The 17,928-nt window shown below is 36.4% G+C and overlaps 6 protein-coding genes across 11 annotated transcripts; 3 read left to right on the forward strand and 3 right to left on the reverse strand.

Annotated features, from left to right (window-relative positions):
* Positions 1-86: 86 nt before the first annotated feature.
* On the reverse strand, positions 87-2,322 carry Fib (rRNA 2'-O-methyltransferase fibrillarin). The gene is made up of 5 exons (XM_076820059.1): positions 2,185-2,322; positions 1,447-1,811; positions 1,198-1,371; positions 707-952; positions 87-623 (listed from the first exon to the last, which is right to left on the reverse strand). Exons 1-5 carry the CDS (start codon positions 2,195-2,197, stop codon positions 453-455), a joined length of 969 nt encoding a protein of 322 aa, XP_076676174.1. The 5' UTR covers positions 2,198-2,322; the 3' UTR covers positions 87-452.
* Positions 2,323-2,556: 234 nt separating this feature from the next.
* Xpd (general transcription and DNA repair factor IIH helicase subunit XPD) lies at positions 2,557-5,885 on the forward strand. 2 transcript variants are annotated; one of them, XM_076820046.1, is made up of 10 exons: positions 2,557-2,746; positions 2,824-2,923; positions 3,005-3,259; positions 3,331-3,564; positions 3,635-4,519; positions 4,593-4,768; positions 4,830-5,109; positions 5,193-5,303; positions 5,374-5,472; positions 5,542-5,885. In XM_076820046.1, exons 1-10 carry the CDS (start codon positions 2,742-2,744, stop codon positions 5,674-5,676), a joined length of 2,280 nt encoding a protein of 759 aa, XP_076676161.1. In that variant the 5' UTR covers positions 2,557-2,741; the 3' UTR covers positions 5,677-5,885. The 2 variants fall into 2 exon arrangements, with proteins under 2 accessions (XP_076676161.1, XP_076676162.1); XM_076820047.1 differs by lacking the exon at positions 2,557-2,746 and having other exon boundaries at positions 3,072-3,259.
* Positions 5,886-5,966: 81 nt separating this feature from the next.
* Positions 5,967-8,656, reverse strand: Glo1 (Glyoxalase 1). Of its 5 annotated transcripts, none has more exons than XM_076820053.1 (8): positions 8,332-8,656; positions 7,973-8,119; positions 7,503-7,892; positions 7,142-7,423; positions 6,892-7,021; positions 6,528-6,816; positions 6,224-6,441; positions 5,967-6,155 (listed from the first exon to the last, which is right to left on the reverse strand). In XM_076820053.1, exons 1-8 carry the CDS (start codon positions 8,340-8,342, stop codon positions 6,063-6,065), a joined length of 1,560 nt encoding a protein of 519 aa, XP_076676168.1. In that variant the 5' UTR covers positions 8,343-8,656; the 3' UTR covers positions 5,967-6,062. The 5 variants fall into 5 exon arrangements, with proteins under 5 accessions (XP_076676168.1, XP_076676167.1, XP_076676164.1 ...); XM_076820052.1 differs by having other exon boundaries at positions 7,973-8,122; XM_076820049.1 differs by having other exon boundaries at positions 7,973-8,155.
* A 160-nt stretch (positions 8,657-8,816) lies between these two features.
* Positions 8,817-10,320, reverse strand: LOC143373131 (lactoylglutathione lyase-like). The gene is made up of 4 exons (XM_076820067.1): positions 10,203-10,320; positions 9,519-9,814; positions 9,370-9,437; positions 8,817-9,281 (listed from the first exon to the last, which is right to left on the reverse strand). The coding sequence occupies exons 2-4, from the start codon at positions 9,812-9,814 to the stop codon at positions 9,094-9,096; spliced, it is 552 nt and encodes a 183-aa protein (XP_076676182.1). The 5' UTR covers positions 10,203-10,320; the 3' UTR covers positions 8,817-9,093.
* Positions 10,321-10,349: 29 nt separating this feature from the next.
* Positions 10,350-13,456, forward strand: LOC143373124 (BRO1 domain-containing protein BROX). Its single transcript, XM_076820056.1, has 7 exons — positions 10,350-10,586; positions 10,786-11,016; positions 11,101-11,196; positions 11,280-11,458; positions 11,532-11,707; positions 11,777-12,009; positions 12,086-13,456. Exons 1-7 carry the CDS (start codon positions 10,486-10,488, stop codon positions 12,330-12,332), a joined length of 1,263 nt encoding a protein of 420 aa, XP_076676171.1. The 5' UTR covers positions 10,350-10,485; the 3' UTR covers positions 12,333-13,456.
* Positions 13,457-13,721: 265 nt separating this feature from the next.
* Positions 13,722-17,329, forward strand: L(3)02640 (porphobilinogen deaminase-like protein l(3)02640). The gene is made up of 6 exons (XM_076820058.1): positions 13,722-14,199; positions 14,719-14,791; positions 15,149-15,332; positions 15,591-15,861; positions 15,940-16,256; positions 16,347-17,329. The coding sequence occupies exons 1-6, from the start codon at positions 14,143-14,145 to the stop codon at positions 16,519-16,521; spliced, it is 1,077 nt and encodes a 358-aa protein (XP_076676173.1). The 5' UTR covers positions 13,722-14,142; the 3' UTR covers positions 16,522-17,329.
* Positions 17,330-17,928: the final 599 nt, after the last annotated feature.

Consider the following 17,928-nt stretch of genomic DNA (forward strand, 5'->3'; position numbering starts at 1 on the left):
TCAAATATATGCAAAGAAGTTGCATAGTATTCGATATTTAAAGATACACACGTATCTTTGAATATATTAAATTAAACACACTGTCGTACGTGTTATATATTTCTTTTTATTTGTACGAAAGTGTAAGATGATCCTTCGAGATATTTAAAATATAAATTTTTATATTAAACAATCATGCGCGTACGTTCCCCCATTCGGTGTACCGACTTTGCAGGTACAATAGTGGAAACAAATTGCATTTGTAGAAAACGTTTCAATTATCTGTATAATAATCGTCTACTTTACATTATATTACAAACTATTTCAATCTTCTCATTCGCAAAATCGATGAAATGTTTGATAACTTTGTTTACAGTCACTCAATCAAAGGATATTGCGTATATTCTAAGGGATGATGGTCAATAACGATTTGAATTGATCTTAATAATTAGATGATACATATATACATAATTTTAAGTTGATTTCTTAGGTGGTGGCCTGAAGACGCCGACTACAACGGCGTGATCTCTTTCGTATGGTTCTAATGTAATCTGCTCCTGTGGTTTCAATTTGTCGGAAACAAGCTTCTTCACCTCCGCGGCGAATACTGCTTCAGGCTGGGCCGTGGAATCTATACAGCTTGCCTATATAAAAGGAAAATGCGACCATAGGCTTCATAAATTCCCGTAAAACACGGAGCTTTTTTTAAGCTACTCAGTATACTAGCCTTAATGGAAATAACGAAGTGACCGCCATTCTTCAGGAAGTACTGAGCATTCAAAGCCACTATTCTGGCTTGATCAGGCTGTGCCACATCGGCAAATATTGTATCTACCATTCCAATAAGCATCCTGTACTTGTGGGGGTGCCTCGCATCCTCAATTATGGGAATGATATTTGTCCGTTTCTTGGCGACATTTATAAGATCTCTACCTGATCTGTGAGAAAATTCCACGGCATATACTAGTCCTTCCTAAAAAAATGAAATTAGCCATTCTCAAACTTTGCGTTTGCATACTCAGAGAAATATGTCGGTTAACATAAGAACATTTTGTACGCACGCCCTTTTGGAGTAAAATCCAACATATCTTACTCTATGGAAGAACGAGCATGTAATTGCTATAGCATAACTTCGACACCAATTCAGCAATAATGCACCAAACTGGCTCTAATGTATGCACCATATACATATGTTAAGGAAGCTTTTTAGATACATACCGGACCAACAACATCTGCTACGTGTGACACCGTCGTTCCAGATGCAGCACCCAAGTACAAAACTTTGCAGCCAGGAGGCATGTGAATTTGATCTATACCACCAAGTATAGCTGCAGCTAATTTCGATCTGAAGGGATTCCACACTCTGTATTCAATCTTCTCCGCGTTCTCTCCCTATAGTAATCATACATATGATTCTAGTGTACTTTGCAAGTTAAACAACACAAACTGACCAATTCGTCTATGTACCTCGACGCTAATCCTCTTCTCACCATATACTTCTGAACCTGGTACTAAATTTAAAGTAACTAACGCATCCTCTTTTCCTCTGGCTATGAAAACACCTTCGTGACGATGCGGTTCTATGACAACTGTTTTGCCACCCTTGAAACCACCGCCACCTCCTCCACGTCCTCCTCTTCCTCCTCGACCGCCGCCACCACCACGTCCACGTGGGGTACCTCCACCTCTTCCACCCCCCCGGCCACCACCCCTCCCACCTCCTCCGCCTCTTGCTCCACCACGTCCACTGCTGCCTCCTCTAAATCCGCCTCCACCTCCTCTACCTCCTCTAAATCCACCTCCGCCGCCACCCCCACCGCCCGGTGAAAATCCTAAAATTGTATTAATTTGATAAAATAAATACTATGCGCAAGAGTATATTCTCACGTATTCTCTCATTATTTCTATCCTTGTGTATATACGAAATATATGCACATGTAATTTGAGGTTAAAGTAAGAGCGAGAGATATAAACACAAATACAGTGGCTTGCCTGACTTAACGATCTATAAATCTATGTAGAAAATGATTCACTATGTTTAAATGAATGCATATATCAGACATAAACAATATACATACAGTGTATAAATACAACGCAAATGCTCAATTATGCGTTAGGTTACCGAAACTCGTGTATTAACATCGAATACCCCGGCTTCGCAAAGAATTGAATGAAACATTTACTATCAGAAGGATTGTTAGTTACCTGGCTTCCCCATCTGAACCTTTAAACACGCAACTGTTTATTTATAATTTCTTTTAACTTTTAACGCTCCGTACACGTGCATCCCGCGGACGCCAAATCCTCACGGAAATTGTGGACGTATTCAAACGTCGTCTTCCGGTTTGGGCCGATCTATCGAATTCGGTTTATATCGATACACATAGATCGACTTCCCGAAGCGTTTGAAATATTGATAACTTTTAGTATAACATTTATTTACGAGCTTCTTTTATAGTATCGACAATTTGAATGTATAACATGCTATTAAATGCAGTCAATGATATATTAGATCAGTTTCTTACAATTAGTGCACAAAGAAATCATGGTTTTAGGAACACATAACATGTGGCTGCCGGACTGTGAAGCATGCGAATCGGTGCGCTCGCTTGTATGCGCATTGCGCTCCAAGCGGTTGCAAACGGTTGCGGTACTGTTATGCGTAAAACGTGTTATGAAGTACGTTGCAGTTGTTTATTACAATAAATAAATGATAGTACTGTGTACAGAACTTTTATCTATGTAGTAAAAGATAAAGGAAGATGAAGTAAATATGAATGTTCATTTAACGAGAATTCTTTAGTTTCCTGAATGAGAAACTTTACGAGCCGTTTATGTTTACAGGATCACCGTTGACGGCTTACTGGTATATTTCCCGTACGATTACATTTATCCGGAGCAATATGCGTACATGTTGGAGCTCAAGCGGAGCTTGGATGCAAAAGTATTTATTCAATGTATTTCCGGAGTCTATGCCGCCCGTGCATTCGCGACACGAACGTTTAAATTCGTTTATAAATTCTAGGGGCACTGTTTATTGGAAATGCCCTCAGGCACTGGCAAAACAATAACCCTGTTATCGTTAATTGTAGCGTACATGCTGGAAAATCCATTGGATATTACGAAATTAATTTATTGTTCCCGAACGGTACCGGAGATAGAAAAAGTTATAGAGGAGCTGAAGAAGCTTATTGATTATTACGAGAAAGAGACTGAGAGTAAACCTAAGATCGTTGGCTTAGTGCTCAGTTCCAGGAAGAATATGTGTATTCATCCCGAGGTAATTTATGGGAATGTCGTCTGTCTAGACACATCCATATACATAAGTTGCCAATAATATTTCTGAAACAGGTGAGCAGAGAACGAGAAGGCAAAATCGTTGATGGACGTTGTCATTCTCTCACAGCTTCTTATGTTCGTGAGAGACACAATTACGATGAGGCTACACCAATCTGTAATTTTTACGAAGGCTTCGACATGGAGGGGAAGGAACAAGTTGTGCCATCAGGCATATACTCTATCGATGATTTAAAGGAATATGGAAGGGACCGGAATTGGTGTCCATACTTTCTTGCAAGGTTTACAGTAAGTATTTGGAAATACGCTGGCATCTTCTTATCCTAACCGAAGGACTAACTTTAATATACGATTTCAGATACTGCATGCCCAGATTGTGGTGTACAGTTATCATTATTTGTTAGACCCTAAAATTGCTGAAACTGTGTCGAAAGAGTTGAGTAAATCTTCGGTTGTGGTTTTTGACGAAGCTCATAATATAGATAACGTGTGCATTGATTCGATGAGTGTAAAGATAAATAGAAGAACTTTGGAAAAAAGTTGTGATAATATACAGCTTCTCGAAAAAACAGTGGCAGAGATGAAGGAAGATGATGTAAATAAATTGAGAGAAGAGTACGATAGATTGGTGGAAGGATTGAAAGATGCACAGGTTGCGAGAGAAACTGATATCATTTTAGCAAATCCTATTTTACCAACCGAAGTTCTACACGAGGTGGTCCCTGGTAATATAAGAAATGCGGAACACTTTGTTAGCTTCTTAAAACGTTTTGTAGAATACCTGAAGACACGTTTGCGTGTGCAACATGTCATACAAGAATCTCCCGCCGCATTCCTGAGAGATGTTCAATCGAAAGTGTCGATAGAACGCAAACCATTAAGGTTCTGCGCTGAACGATTGGCCTCGCTTTTACGCACTATGGAGATAACTGATTTCACCGATTTTTCACCAATAATTTTGGTGACGCACCTTGCTACGTTAGTTTCCACGTACACCCGAGGATTCACCGTCATAGTAGAACCATTCGATGATAAAACGCCCACTGTTTTAAATCCAGTTCTCCAATTCAGTTGCTTAGATTCATCAATTGCGATGAAGCCTATATTTGATAGGTTCCAGTCAGTAGTGATCACTTCAGGGACATTGTCTCCATTGGATATGTACCCCAAAATTCTCAACTTCCATCCAGTCGTGATGTCGTCCTTTACTATGACACTGGCTAGACCGTGCCTTTTGCCTATGGTGAGTTCAGTATCAATTCTTTTAGGACGAAGGTACTATAATTCTCAAAATACTAAATTTGGTTTAATATTAGATCGTATCGAAAGGTAACGATCAAGTTGCAATTTCATCAAAATATGAAACGCGGGAAGACGTTGCTGTTATAAGGAATTACGGTCAACTACTAGTTGAATTCGCATCTACCGTTCCCGATGGCTTAGTTTGCTTTTTTACCTCGTATTTGTACATGGAGTCTGTCGTTGCTGCATGGTTCGTATTCATTCAACTGTACCAGTAAAATCATAAATCTCCATGCTTCGTTATTTCATAGGTATGACCAGGGCGTTGTAGATCAACTTCAGAGGCACAAGCTACTCTTTATCGAGACTCAGGATTCTGCAGAAACGAGTCTGGCTCTTATAAATTATATAAAGGCTTGCGAAAACGGAAGAGGCGCAGTTCTTCTTTCTGTAGCGCGTGGAAAAGTATCGGAAGGAGTCGACTTCGATCACCACCTGGGAAGAGCGGTTTTAATGTTTGGGATTCCTTACGTGTACACGCAGTCGCGTATTTTGAAAGCGCGTCTAGAATATCTTCGCGATCAATTTCAAGTAAGTCGTTACGCTGTATTATAACTTGAGTTCTGAAATATCTGAAGTTACGCTGCCCGAACTATCCCTCGTATTCTTATTAGATTCGGGAAAATGATTTTTTAACTTTCGATGCAATGAGACACGCGGCACAATGTGTTGGACGAGCGATTAGAGGGAAAACTGATTATGGTATAATGGTGTTTGCAGATAAGGTAATGACAATTATTATAAACAATATCGATTTCTTGATTCAGTCTAATGTTAATGACAATTGCTTCTTAGCGATTTTCAAGAATAGATAAAAGAAGTAAGTTACCAAAGTGGATACAAGAACATTTGATCGACAGTTTGTGTAACTTGTCGACTGAAGAAGCCGTACAGGTAAGAGGTTCGAGTTAAATGCAATAATAGTTTAAAAAAGGGGGATAACAAACTTAGTATGATTTTCAGATAAGTAAACGATGGTTGCGACAAATGGCTCAACCATTCACTCGTGAAAATCAATTAGGGTTGTCATTGTTAACGCGAGAGCAGCTTGAAAAAGACGAATATGGTAAAATCGAACAAACGGCGCAACAAAATTGAATACGTAGTATTAAATTTGAGAGATAGTATATCAAATCTTTTGTGCCATCTTTCGACAAGTATGGTGATGTGTAAAACGTGTAAACATACCATATTTTGTATTTTACGTAATATCTGTAACATAGTAAACATAAAATGTAATGATTTTTGTATAAGAATTGTAACAAGAAATATTTTTGACAACAATATAAAACTTTAATAAATCAAGAGAGCTGATGTTTCTAAATATTTACCAATTGCCTGTAGGCGTTAACAAAACGTGGCAAAGTATAAATAGGGTACGAAAAGTATACCTGTGCTATTAAAAAAGTTTAATAACAAAGTATGGTGGTGAAATTTCAACAGTGTACAAAATACAATTATATCTATGAACAATCTCTTTTATATCACCACCTTATAAGAACCTGATCTCCGTCTTGTATTGAATAATAGCTAAGTTCCTGAAGCGGCTTATCCAAAGGAATTTCATCTTTTGAGAGCTGTAAAAAGTGGTATACAGTAGATTAATATTACTGTAGTAGCACAGCATGTATCACCGTACACTTACATTTTGCTGTATAAATGAGAGGATTGGTATCTTTCCTCCTGTTCTGAAAAGTCGCTGTGCAATTCCAATGACTTTCTGAACTTCCATGTCTTTTAAAAGTTTTCTTTTAATCCCCCTAGGTTGGTTAGGATGATCTGGGCATACGAACTCGACTGTTATCACGTTGGAAATCATTTCCACTTTCGCTTTAGTCGATGGAATGTCGGAAATTCCATATTCTAGAAATGATTTCAAACAATACGTGAAGCTTCTCGTTTTATAAAAATTAATTTTTATGATCGCAACATTTACTATCTTTACATACTTGCAACTAATGCTGGATACCGAGGGTGTTCAATTACAAACTCGTTTCTTTTCCCAGGATCCTTCTCAGTTTCAGTCCATTTTGGTAAATACAGTTTCAAATAATCGTATTCCGCGCCCCGTCTTTCGTCGTGCATGATTTCAGTGCCATTTAAAAATCGTAATTTTGAGATTCTTGCTATTATTAATTGCCGCGCGGTCTCTAAATTTTCGTCTTTCAAAACCGGATTTTCCCTAAATTTCAAATCCTCTAAATTATTAAGCTTTTCTAATTCCGATACGGATTGCCACTATAAATTTTTAAAAAATTATTAGTTTCTATTGAAACCACGTACTTATCTATACGATACAAAAATCAGCTTTACCTCCGATATATGATTTTGCGACAGATGCAACTGTCGCAAAGCAGAAAACGCCGGAGTCTTTGCTGTTGGTTCAACAGATGGAAAGCTTACTTTGTTTATTTTATTTAAATTTAAATTCAGATATTCTAAGCTGCAAAATGAAACTTTTCAATATAAGTTCGTCCTTGAAATTAACTTTGCGTATCTTAGTACATTGACAAATTTCATTGATAGGTAATAACAGCATGTAGTTAAAGCAATGGTGACTTGCCATGGAAGTGAACCCAATTTAAGAACTTCATCCCAACTGGATATCAAGTTTCCTTCGAGCATTAATTTGCGTATCTTCATTAAATTGTCACTTTCTAGTGGTTTTTGTATATCGCTGACAGTGTTAAAAGAAACCGACAGTTCTTGAAGAGATGGAAACATACGCATACAACGTGCGATACTACACCAATTGTATTTCATTCTTGCCATGGTTAAATGTTTAACTGTTAAAAATGTGTTACTTAATGCTTCCATATTTTCTTCGGTCGGTAAATAATTTTCGCTAAATTGAAATGAAAAAAGGAGACATATAATAATGACAAAAGCAATTATCCATTCTCGGTAAAGTTTAACTAATTTACCTGACATTGAGGCGAACAAGAGAGTGAAGCTGACAACAGATATCTGCTACGATCTGCCAGCTATTTATTAAGTTTCTAGATATATCTAATTCCTCCAAGTTTGAGCACAAGACTTCCAATTCACCAGGATCTCCAGCGTGACTAACGCATTGCTCTCTTAACCATATTATCTTTAACTGATCGAATTTGCTTTGTTTCCTATTTACTTTGGAGAAACCAACGACTTCCAGAAAAGGAGCATTAATCTCCTTTTGCAAGCTCATCAATGTATCTCTATCAATGCCCGCTAATTCATCGTTGATGAGACCATAGCGAATCTTAATAGCTTGGGAGCACGAGATTCCAAACTTTGCTTTACCCGGGCGTATGAAGGAACCAGACGTAGGATGCCTGTAGCAAGGTACAACAAAACATCGCTTTATTTAATTATACACTGCGCAATACGGTAGTATACTTTCATATGCAGTTACCTTGCTTTAAAATACTTGTCTCCATTGTAGGTGCCGTTATGCTTCCCGCGAGTCGGGTCATCCCAATCTATACCGAGCCACTGTCCTTTGGTATCACCAACAGGGCCAACATACTCCAACGTACCTTGGTCTCCATCGCACTCAATTCTGCTGCCAATTTCATATTTTTTATCTTCTACCATACTAAAAGAGGACGATTTAAATGATGTCTGTAATGCAATTTATTTCTATCTTTTTTACTCAAAAAATATCCTAAAAATCATGTTATTAAGTACGATGATACAATTTGTAATATAAATTCCTTTTCAGATAAATGATTAATTATTATGTATATATCATATTGCGGTCCGAAACCTAACCTCAATATCATAGATGATCATTGAAATTTACGAGACAGACGAAATATTAATGTTGCGAACGGGTAATAGCTTTCACGAGGTGCTGCTGCAGGTAATATTCGTGACAAGAACGGGCGGCTATACAGACATGGCTTTGTCAAACTTAAGTCATATACGGCAATATGACATTTCTCTGTTGTATACTACTGAAATACCTAGGAGCTCTGTACTGCAAGACACTCCACTCATTACGTCCCACCTACACTTCCACGAGCGACATATAATGTGTGACGCGTATATATATATATATATATATGTATAAAGAAATCGCATCATGTATTTTTTAGCTTCATTGACGTGACTTCACGCGTAAATTATGACACTATACAGAATGATTGGAATGATACAGAATACGTCTGCGAGAGGAGTTGTAAACACGTACTTATCTATATACGTGTACAACGCGATAACGCGTTCGAACATATTTTGCTGAACAAAAATGACGATTGAAAAATAAATACTTTGATTTTATTTATCAAAGATTATATAGATGTTACAATATACATAAATTATATATATATAACACAATGTAATATAAGAATGTACAGGTGCCATAAAATAGAGTGTACATAAATATGAGTAATTACAATCTCCATACATATATACATGTACACAAGTGTATACATGTATATATAAATGATTTGGTTTTACCTGATTGATCAGTGTTTAATAAAGTTAATACATTCGAAGATAGTCAAAGAAATTGCTCCATGCAGAGATACATTAACGATTTAATACTACATTCGCAGTGCCGGTCGGGCTTAGAATTTCAATCCAATAACCATCCGGATCTTTAATAAAGGCAATTCCTTTCATCTTACCATCGTTGGGCTTCTTCACAAACTCTACATCAAACTGTTCGAACCTTTCGCAAGCTTTATCAACATCGGGGACCGCGAGTCCGATGTGACCTGTACATCGAGAAACAAACATTGTCCTGTTATTCTTTGTACTGTATTTAAATTGTATTTAAACTATAAGCTACATAAAGTATATTACCAAATCCTCTAGGATCGGAGTTTCCATTATGGTACTTAGCATCTGGATCAGTTTCTGTCCCCCAATTACTGAAAGAGAATAAGAACAGCATCAGATTTAAACATTAAATACGATACGAAGAATTTCTGTTGCACGATTCCTGAACATACTGCGTAAGTTCTATAGTGGCTTTACGGCTCATCGTCCACTCGATACTTTCTCTTCTATCAGTGGGTATATCCTTCGGATTTTCGTATCCCATAAAGTACAAGGAGAACTTCATCTCGGGGAAATCAAGTTTCTGTAATAACTGCATACCAAGCACTTCGGTATAAAATGGTAAAGACTTCCTTGGGTCCTTAATACGATACATCGTTTGCTGCATAATGTATCCACTTGTCGCGGCATCTGCTTCTTTGCATAGCTCGCGTGCTTCGCTATTCGTCAATCCTGTTGGTTCACCCATCTGACAAGCACCAACAAATATTAATCGTATACTCTAAGCTAATATTTATAAAACATTCCAAGATAGTTACATCGCACGCTACTGATTAAACCATGCAACAAAGATGTTACATGGTCGAAGGACATTATTTTCTGAAGTACTTTTACAGAGTGCAGATATGTTATTAACAGTGATTAGACTTAAACGAAGTTAGATTCAAAACGAAGAGATACATCGTTGGAGGAACGAAGATTTTGTACATTTGTGTCGTATGTTGTACCAGAATTGTGTAGGTTAGATAAGAAGGGTGGTAATTTTGTCATCATACCATTATCTCGCAGACAATGACATAAAAGTGTTAATTACCTATTGGCAGATGATAATAGAGAGGCGAGCTTTCGATTCTTACCTTTCAAAAGTTATAAAAAATAACGCTCAAGACTGACCACAGGCTTACACGCGGAGCGGAAGTGGGAGCAAGTGGAGAGTGGTCGCGCGACTACTCCTATCTACGCAAAAAGTGGAATATCTTTTTCGCGCTTGTAAATGTAGCGATACTAGCGATGGTGTAGTTGTGTTGGAGTGTTGTCTGCTTTACCTTGATTCGCCTTATCTGTCAAACTAAGAACAAATTGACCACACAACTATCTAGTTATTATTACCAGAGACAGTTTAATTTGACGATTAATAGAATGGCCCACTGGTTTCACCGTAATGTGCTTAAAGCAACGACAAATCAAAAATTCGAATGGAAAATACCTAATCACACAGATGCCACAAGGAAACTATGCAGGTTAGGCGTTTAGTAATATAGTTAATTAAACGCATTTAACTCTATGTATGTTCAATGCACGTTTGAATTATCATTTTCTTAATAATAACTTTGCCGGCGATGATAAGAATATACAGCATCGATGATCGTTATATCGCTCATGAATTTTTAATTGCTAGATTTCACAGCACGTTTAATTATCGATACTTTCACTTCTCAGCGACCTAAGATTATCAAGGTATCGTCTTTTGGAACTGATCAAGAATCCAAACAATTCAAGCGACACCATAGAACCAGCCTTTCAAAGCTATTTGAGCCTGTTGTATGGATTTATATGGGAAATATGTTCTTCGGCGGAAGAAAATCAACACGTTGGCAGGCCCAATCCTAGCAAACTTAGAAATGTTATTGTATACAAGTGGACGCATACATTATTGGGAACAAACACTTAGTAATACATTACTCTTATCTACTAGTTTATAAACGATTTTAAATATTTAACGTAATCTAAAGTACATGCCGTTGTTTCTTAAAGTTCAAGTGCTGATTCTGTTTACGAGGCTGCTAATATGAGCGTGAATATGGGTCTCTGGTTCATGAAACATGCTGCGATGATTGCTGCTAAAGATGAGTAAGTATAAAAGTAGACTACAAAGAGGCTGAATGTAGGAATTGTTATTACGAGAAGTAAGACCTAGTATCTCTATAATTTAGTATAAACATGAAGGAAGCGAAAGATGTACACACCATGCTGAGAAGGGCTGCGGGGATCTTTACTTTTGTACAGACAGAATTTTTGCCACAATTGGCGAACCCACCGCCATTGGGAAGCGATCTAGATCCACGCATAATAAATGCTTATCTTAATCAATGTACAGCAGAGGCACAAGAAGGTTGCGTGACATAAGAAATTACTATAATATGCAATTCTGACGAATATATCTTATCATTCATATTATATTACAGTGACAGTAGCGAGAGCTGTGGAATTGAAGCATAACGCTAGCTTAATATCAGCTTTGGCTAATGAAACAAGTAAATTATTTCTGGACGCTGCTAACACTCTGCGCCCTTTTAAGCCAGAGATATCAGCTCAGTGGACCAAATACTTAGGACTGAAAGCAGCATTTTACCAATCCTACGTAAGCGAGCTATTGCAAGCTTCTCAGGAATTAAAGTCAAATTATTGAACAGGAAATCATTCTTCCTAGGCCTATAATTATTATGGCGAGAATTTATTAGCTATGGACAAGTGTGGAGAAGCGATTAAAGCTTTACAGGAAAGCGATGCATGTATGAAGAAAGCTAAAGTATTGTGCCACGAGTATGGCAAAACACACGGACCAGCGCCAAGAGTGAAGCCAGATGAACATGCTGTATTTAAACGGCTGGCACCCATAGTGAAGCTTACTCTCGATAAGTGTAATCGAGAGAATGGTTTGATGTAAGTATTATATACGCGTGGATTACGAGAAACAAATGAATGTAAATGTTTAATCTAAGTAATTTTCATTGAATAGTTATCATCACACAGTACCGGGAGAGGTTCCAGCACTGGATACAAAAGCTACTTTCGGTTTAGTGAGCCCCGTCGATTTTCATATGGAGCCTCATAATCCTATGTGGACTTTAGATGCATATAAAACATTGTCTGGCTTAACTCCCGCGAAAATAGACAAAGAACAAACTTTGCCGCCTGTTAAAGAAGATGCTGTGCATCATAGCTCTAAGGATCCAAAAAATGAAAGTGGCTGCGTATTACAGTAAGCCGCTTGGTACACGACCCGCAATAAATGAAATTTACTGCTTTTATTATCACGGCGATATCTCATGCTGCTTTAAGCTTCTACACTAATTTGTTTCGAAGAAACGATAGGTACGCATAATCAAATGAAAGCTGACAATTTAGTATCTTCATTTATACATTCGATAATAGCCAGTAGCTGTCTCGCTTTGAATTGAAAACTACCGCACGAGTTACACCTGCGCTGGAACAAATTTTTACACAAAGGCAGAAATCATTTTTTAATACGGAAAAGGGTATGTATTAAATTTGTAGATGTCTAATATACGTCTCTTCAATTCCTAATAGTGTATATATCTTTTACGTTTGTGCAATATAGGAGATATGCAAATATCGTGCATATAACATGATTTTTATGCTTTGCGTTTTATATGTAACTAGCTTTACTACACGGCTTCGCCCGAAATTTAGATTCTGATTTTATAAAAAAAATGGTTTTTTAGTTTTTTTTTTGGGGGGGGGGGGAATAGTCACATTCATCTGGATTGGTCAGCAATAATGAGCTGAGGCACATTCCGTGATTCCATAATTTATCGTTCGAAAGTTTTTAGGCGACAGACAAACACGCAAACATAGAAGCTTTCTGCTTTATATATTAAGATGTACGAAGCGTTGCCGTAATCATTGTATTATATTTTGCTAAATTTAAGAAGTATTATTAATGACGAGTCCTTCATCGTCATTTATTTTACAAGCATTTTATTTTAAAAGCTAGTCAATGTCTAAAAGAGAATTATCTTAAATTTAGTACATCTGCATAGAAACTTATACATGTGCATATGATAACGAAACGCGACTGTTTTTTCTACGACGAATTTTGTATGACGTATATTTTTCAAAAAGTGTGACTTTGAAATTGCGTTTTATATTTCTCGAGGCTATAAAAAAATACGAAAATATTGTACCTAATAAGTTTCTTTCTAATTTATATATATATATTAGATACAATATTTACGAAGATACGACCAATACGTGTGATTGTATATAGGTATGCACTTTAAAACGTAAGGTAGATATTATGTATTTATTTTTAAAACATCGAAAGCCGAAATTCACAAATAAAAAAATACATAACAATTGCCGATAACGCGTCGTAGTATTTGTTCAATCCTCCCTTCCATAAAAGTAAGCTAAGCGAGCTGTAACGCGTAAAAAAGGATTTTATTACTAACCCCCATAATTTCTTAGCAAGTCATTTCTAACATATCTTGAAAGCAGAGATCTGAAATGTTTCAAATAAAAAGAGGAAACAGTATTCATCGAATGACGTTTCAATCAAAGGTAAAATATCTTTCCCTCGCTTCTCTATCTAGATAACCGTTTTATCTAGATAACACTCAACTGGTATCAGTATTAACTTCAGTCAGTCGGCTACAGTCCGTTCGTACAGTTTGATCTTCCGGGCCGCAGAATGGCTAGCACAACGATGTAGTAATACTCATCGTATCCTTTACTGCCACCCAATTTCACGTTCTGCTGCAGTGTCAGTAACTGTGAAATAATCTTCTAATTGCAATTTAATTATTACGCTATTCCAGTAGTCTGTCCCTCGCCAAAGGTGCATTAAAGTTACCGTGTGTACGTGCTAGAGGTTACTGTGCAAGTGTAGTGAAAGTTGCTCCTAGTCGTTGACCTAATTCAGTTCCTTGCGTCCTTTTGGACATGACGTACACTCAAAACATTCCAAAATAGGACCCGCCAATTATATAATAATTACCTCCGAGAATCCCATATTGCAACCCTGTACGCGAAGGAGCAGCGATTTAAATTGCCATGATGACAAGCACGGATACACGTGACGTAATCCGTGTAGGATCTCGCAAGAGCGAGGTAAATGTACAAATAATATCTTCTTTTTTTTATGAAAGGGAAAGTACTTTTTTTCTCACTTTCTCTTTCTGGCACGTTTGCCTTTTAGTCTGCGGATATTTATATCCACTAGTCGTGATAATAAGACTAATCAGGTAACCAGGAAGTAAGGGGGAAGAAAATATCCCCCTCGAGGTCCTTAGAAAATGTTTGCCGTCTATGCTTCGGTCGATAGCTGTGAAATTATGGTCTATTTCAGAGTGACATAATGCGTGGTTTACAGCGTCTCGTAACTGACGTCTCTTACTGGTCACTGTCCATTACTCAGCATTTTTTAAACAAACACTTTATGCGTTAGAATCTCACACAGCATTATATATCTGTGTACAATAAGAAGCTTCTTTTAAGTGTTGTTCTCTCGGACGATATGCAACTGGACCTTTCTTTTCAAAGAAAGATAACAAAATTATATAATTATGATATGCAATGAATAAATATTTCATGACTTTAGTATTTGATGTACGATTATGATTATTTCAGTTGGCTCTAATTCAAACAAGATACGTGATACAATGTTTAAAAGAGTTCCATCCTAAAAAGGAATTTGAAATAGGTAAAGTTATGTGTATAAATGCTTCATTTTGTTTATCCAAAGTAATTGCAATTTCTTTTTTACATCAGGCTTCTGAAGAAGTCGCATATTTTTCAGTTACAGTGTTAGGAATATGTATATACGAACTTACAATATAGTGTCAATAATATCAGACGACTAATATATATGTTTCAAGTAGTTATATAATTTATAAATAATAATCCACCTCCAAAAATGTTCTTATGCCCTTGCATAAGATACACTGTACATGTAATTTTCTTGGCATGCATTTACTTTGGAGCAAATATTAAGATACAATCCGTTTAATAAACATCGTTTACATAATAACTAATAAAAATGTATATATGCAATTTTCAGTTACGATGTGTACAAAAGGAGACAAGATCTTGGATAAATCTTTACCTAAAATTGGAGAAAAATCTTTGTTTACAGAGGAGTTGGAGCTCGCGTTAGAGAATGGCCGTGTTGACTTCTTAGTGCATTCATTGAAGGATTTGCCAACATTACTGCCAGAAGGGATGGCTTTAGGTGCAATATTAAAGTGAGTATAAAATTGAAGTCACAAAATCAACTTAACATGCTATCCAAGTGCTGGCGATTCTAAAATGGTCGACAGTGCGTCTGAAATTTAAATTCCGAATAAGATTATCATAGTCATAAAAGAAACATGCCGCATACGCAATATACATACTGCTTACGCGGTAGCACACAATCGAAATTATGCCTAGTGCGTTTATCCGTATTATTAGACTCCTGAGCTTGTTCTGCCAAATAAACGAAATGGAAAACATTTTTACAGGCGCGAGGATCCACGTGATGCAGTTGTTATGTCTAAAAAGCACAAAGGCAAGACATTATCTACGTTGCCGAAAGGTAGTGTTATCGGTACTAGTTCGTTACGCAGATCAGCTCAATTAGCTAGGAACATGCCACACTTAACAGTAGAAAATATACGTGGCAATTTGAATACTAGACTGAAGAAATTAGACGACGAAAGCGGGCCTTTCGCAGCGATTATTTTGGCTGCGGCTGGCTTAAAAAGAATGAATTGGGAGGATAGAATAAGTCAGGTAACTTCTATTACACTTCTGTACGAAACTGTTACTCGGTTCTCGCATTTTTATTTACGTATTTTTTAATATGTGTAGTTGTTAGAACCAGAGGAAGCATTATACGCTGTCGGGCAAGGCGCATTAGGAGTCGAGTGTCGAGAATCAGATTGGAAAATATTGTCTCTATTAGAACCACTGTACGATGTAGATACAACTTTAAGATGTGTGTGTGAACGTTCTTTCTTGAAAACATTAGGTGGTGGATGTTCTGCACCGGTCGCTGTTTCTTCGACTTTGAAAGGCAAGGATTTAACGATTACCGGTGCAGTATGGTCTTTAGATGGACAAAAACTTATTAAAGACACTTCCAAAAGCAAACTTTATATACCTGACGATGACGGAGAACCTCCAAAGTAAGTACATTCAAATAAGTATGTAAGAATAATAGCTACCTCGCAAATTGATAAGCGTGAACCATTACTGATACGATATTTGCACAACAGAAAATGTCCATATCGGGAACCGCAACTTTACTGTAGCGTTGTACCTGGCAAGGTAAGCAGCCTCAGTCTTTTGGGCGCTGAACAACTTGGTAAGGATCTTGCGAAAAGTCTTATAGAAAAGAATGCGCTAGACATCATGACAAAAGCCAGAAATGAAATTTTAAACTCGACATAGAAGATAAATGGTAGTACGAAAATTAGTTTTTCTTGATGATGGGTGACCATCTTGAATTATAAACATAATTTTCGGCAATTGGTTTGAGTTGTGATAGATCGGTGTGCCTGCTTCGTAACTAATAAGAAGTATAAACTAATGTAGCATATAAAGACTCCATAGCGCATTGTTATACATTTTATCAGAATTTACAATGGTTATCGGCTTCATCATCTATCATTTATTTAGTAACATTGCTTCCATTTTAACAATGCCTCGAAAACTCGAAATGGTTCAAATTTCGTTCCTTTCGTCTTTGTACACGTTTATTTCTATATTTATTGTAAATGTAAAATATACTGTACAGAATCCATCGACATTAAACGCAGTTAAAAGCTACTCACTGCCATATTTTGATTTTTGAAGTTATGCAAAAGATTGTTAAACTGTACAAAATAGTTTATATTCTATAGGTTTCGCGTTTCTAATAAAATTATGGACATAGTAATGTTTGAAGCTATCCCGTGCATGTACATACAGATCTATTTTCTTAAAAACAAATGTCATTATCAAGAAAGCTAATTATTTTATATTAGTATATAATATTGCAATAAGATATATTTATAAAATATGCATCGTGAGAAACAAAATGAACATGTTAATATTGAATTGTACGATTGTAGTAATTGTTTATACGTTGATGATTTATAAAAAGAGAATATTCTTTGTATCAAATACCGTGTACAGTCCTAGTTACTATTGTATATGAAGGGGAATTAAGGGTAGAACAAAATTGTATATCTTGTATTAATTAAAAAAGAAAAATGTACTCGGGGGACCTACTTCATTAGATTAAAATCCTCACCCCCTACAGATTCTTTCGTTGAAGATGGTTACATACAATTCTGCATTAATAAAAAAAAAAATGAAACAAACTGACGTATAATTATATTTTGACCTATGATAAGACACAATGTTATTGAACTCACTTTTTTTTTATTAATAACATTCAATTTTCATTCGCATAATACAGATTTTAAGAAAAACGTTTTTGCTCGATAGAAACTATGATCACTTCTTATTGCCCTTAGTTTTATAAGAATAGAATATTTCTTATACAAAAAATAATTATAAAGTGTTGAGTATGCTGGCGAGTACCATTGAAAATAATGTGATGTATCTATGATTAAGATGATACATTCGTTACAAGGATATTAATTTCATATTCACAGGGTAGAATACACATTTGCATAGACTTGTGCAAATTCTATAAAATATATTTAGTTATAACAGTATTTTTGTAACCACTTGTAAATGCTTCCAGGAGAAAAGTATATAGTTTTAAGATCACATTTCGCATGAATTCCTTATTGAAGGAGCATTATGTTTTTACACGCTATAACAACTGATGCATAAAATTATTTAGAT

This window comes from Andrena cerasifolii, chromosome 9 (genome assembly GCF_050908995.1).
Source record: "Andrena cerasifolii isolate SP2316 chromosome 9, iyAndCera1_principal, whole genome shotgun sequence".
NCBI classification, from domain to species: Eukaryota; Metazoa; Arthropoda; class Insecta; order Hymenoptera; family Andrenidae; genus Andrena; species Andrena cerasifolii.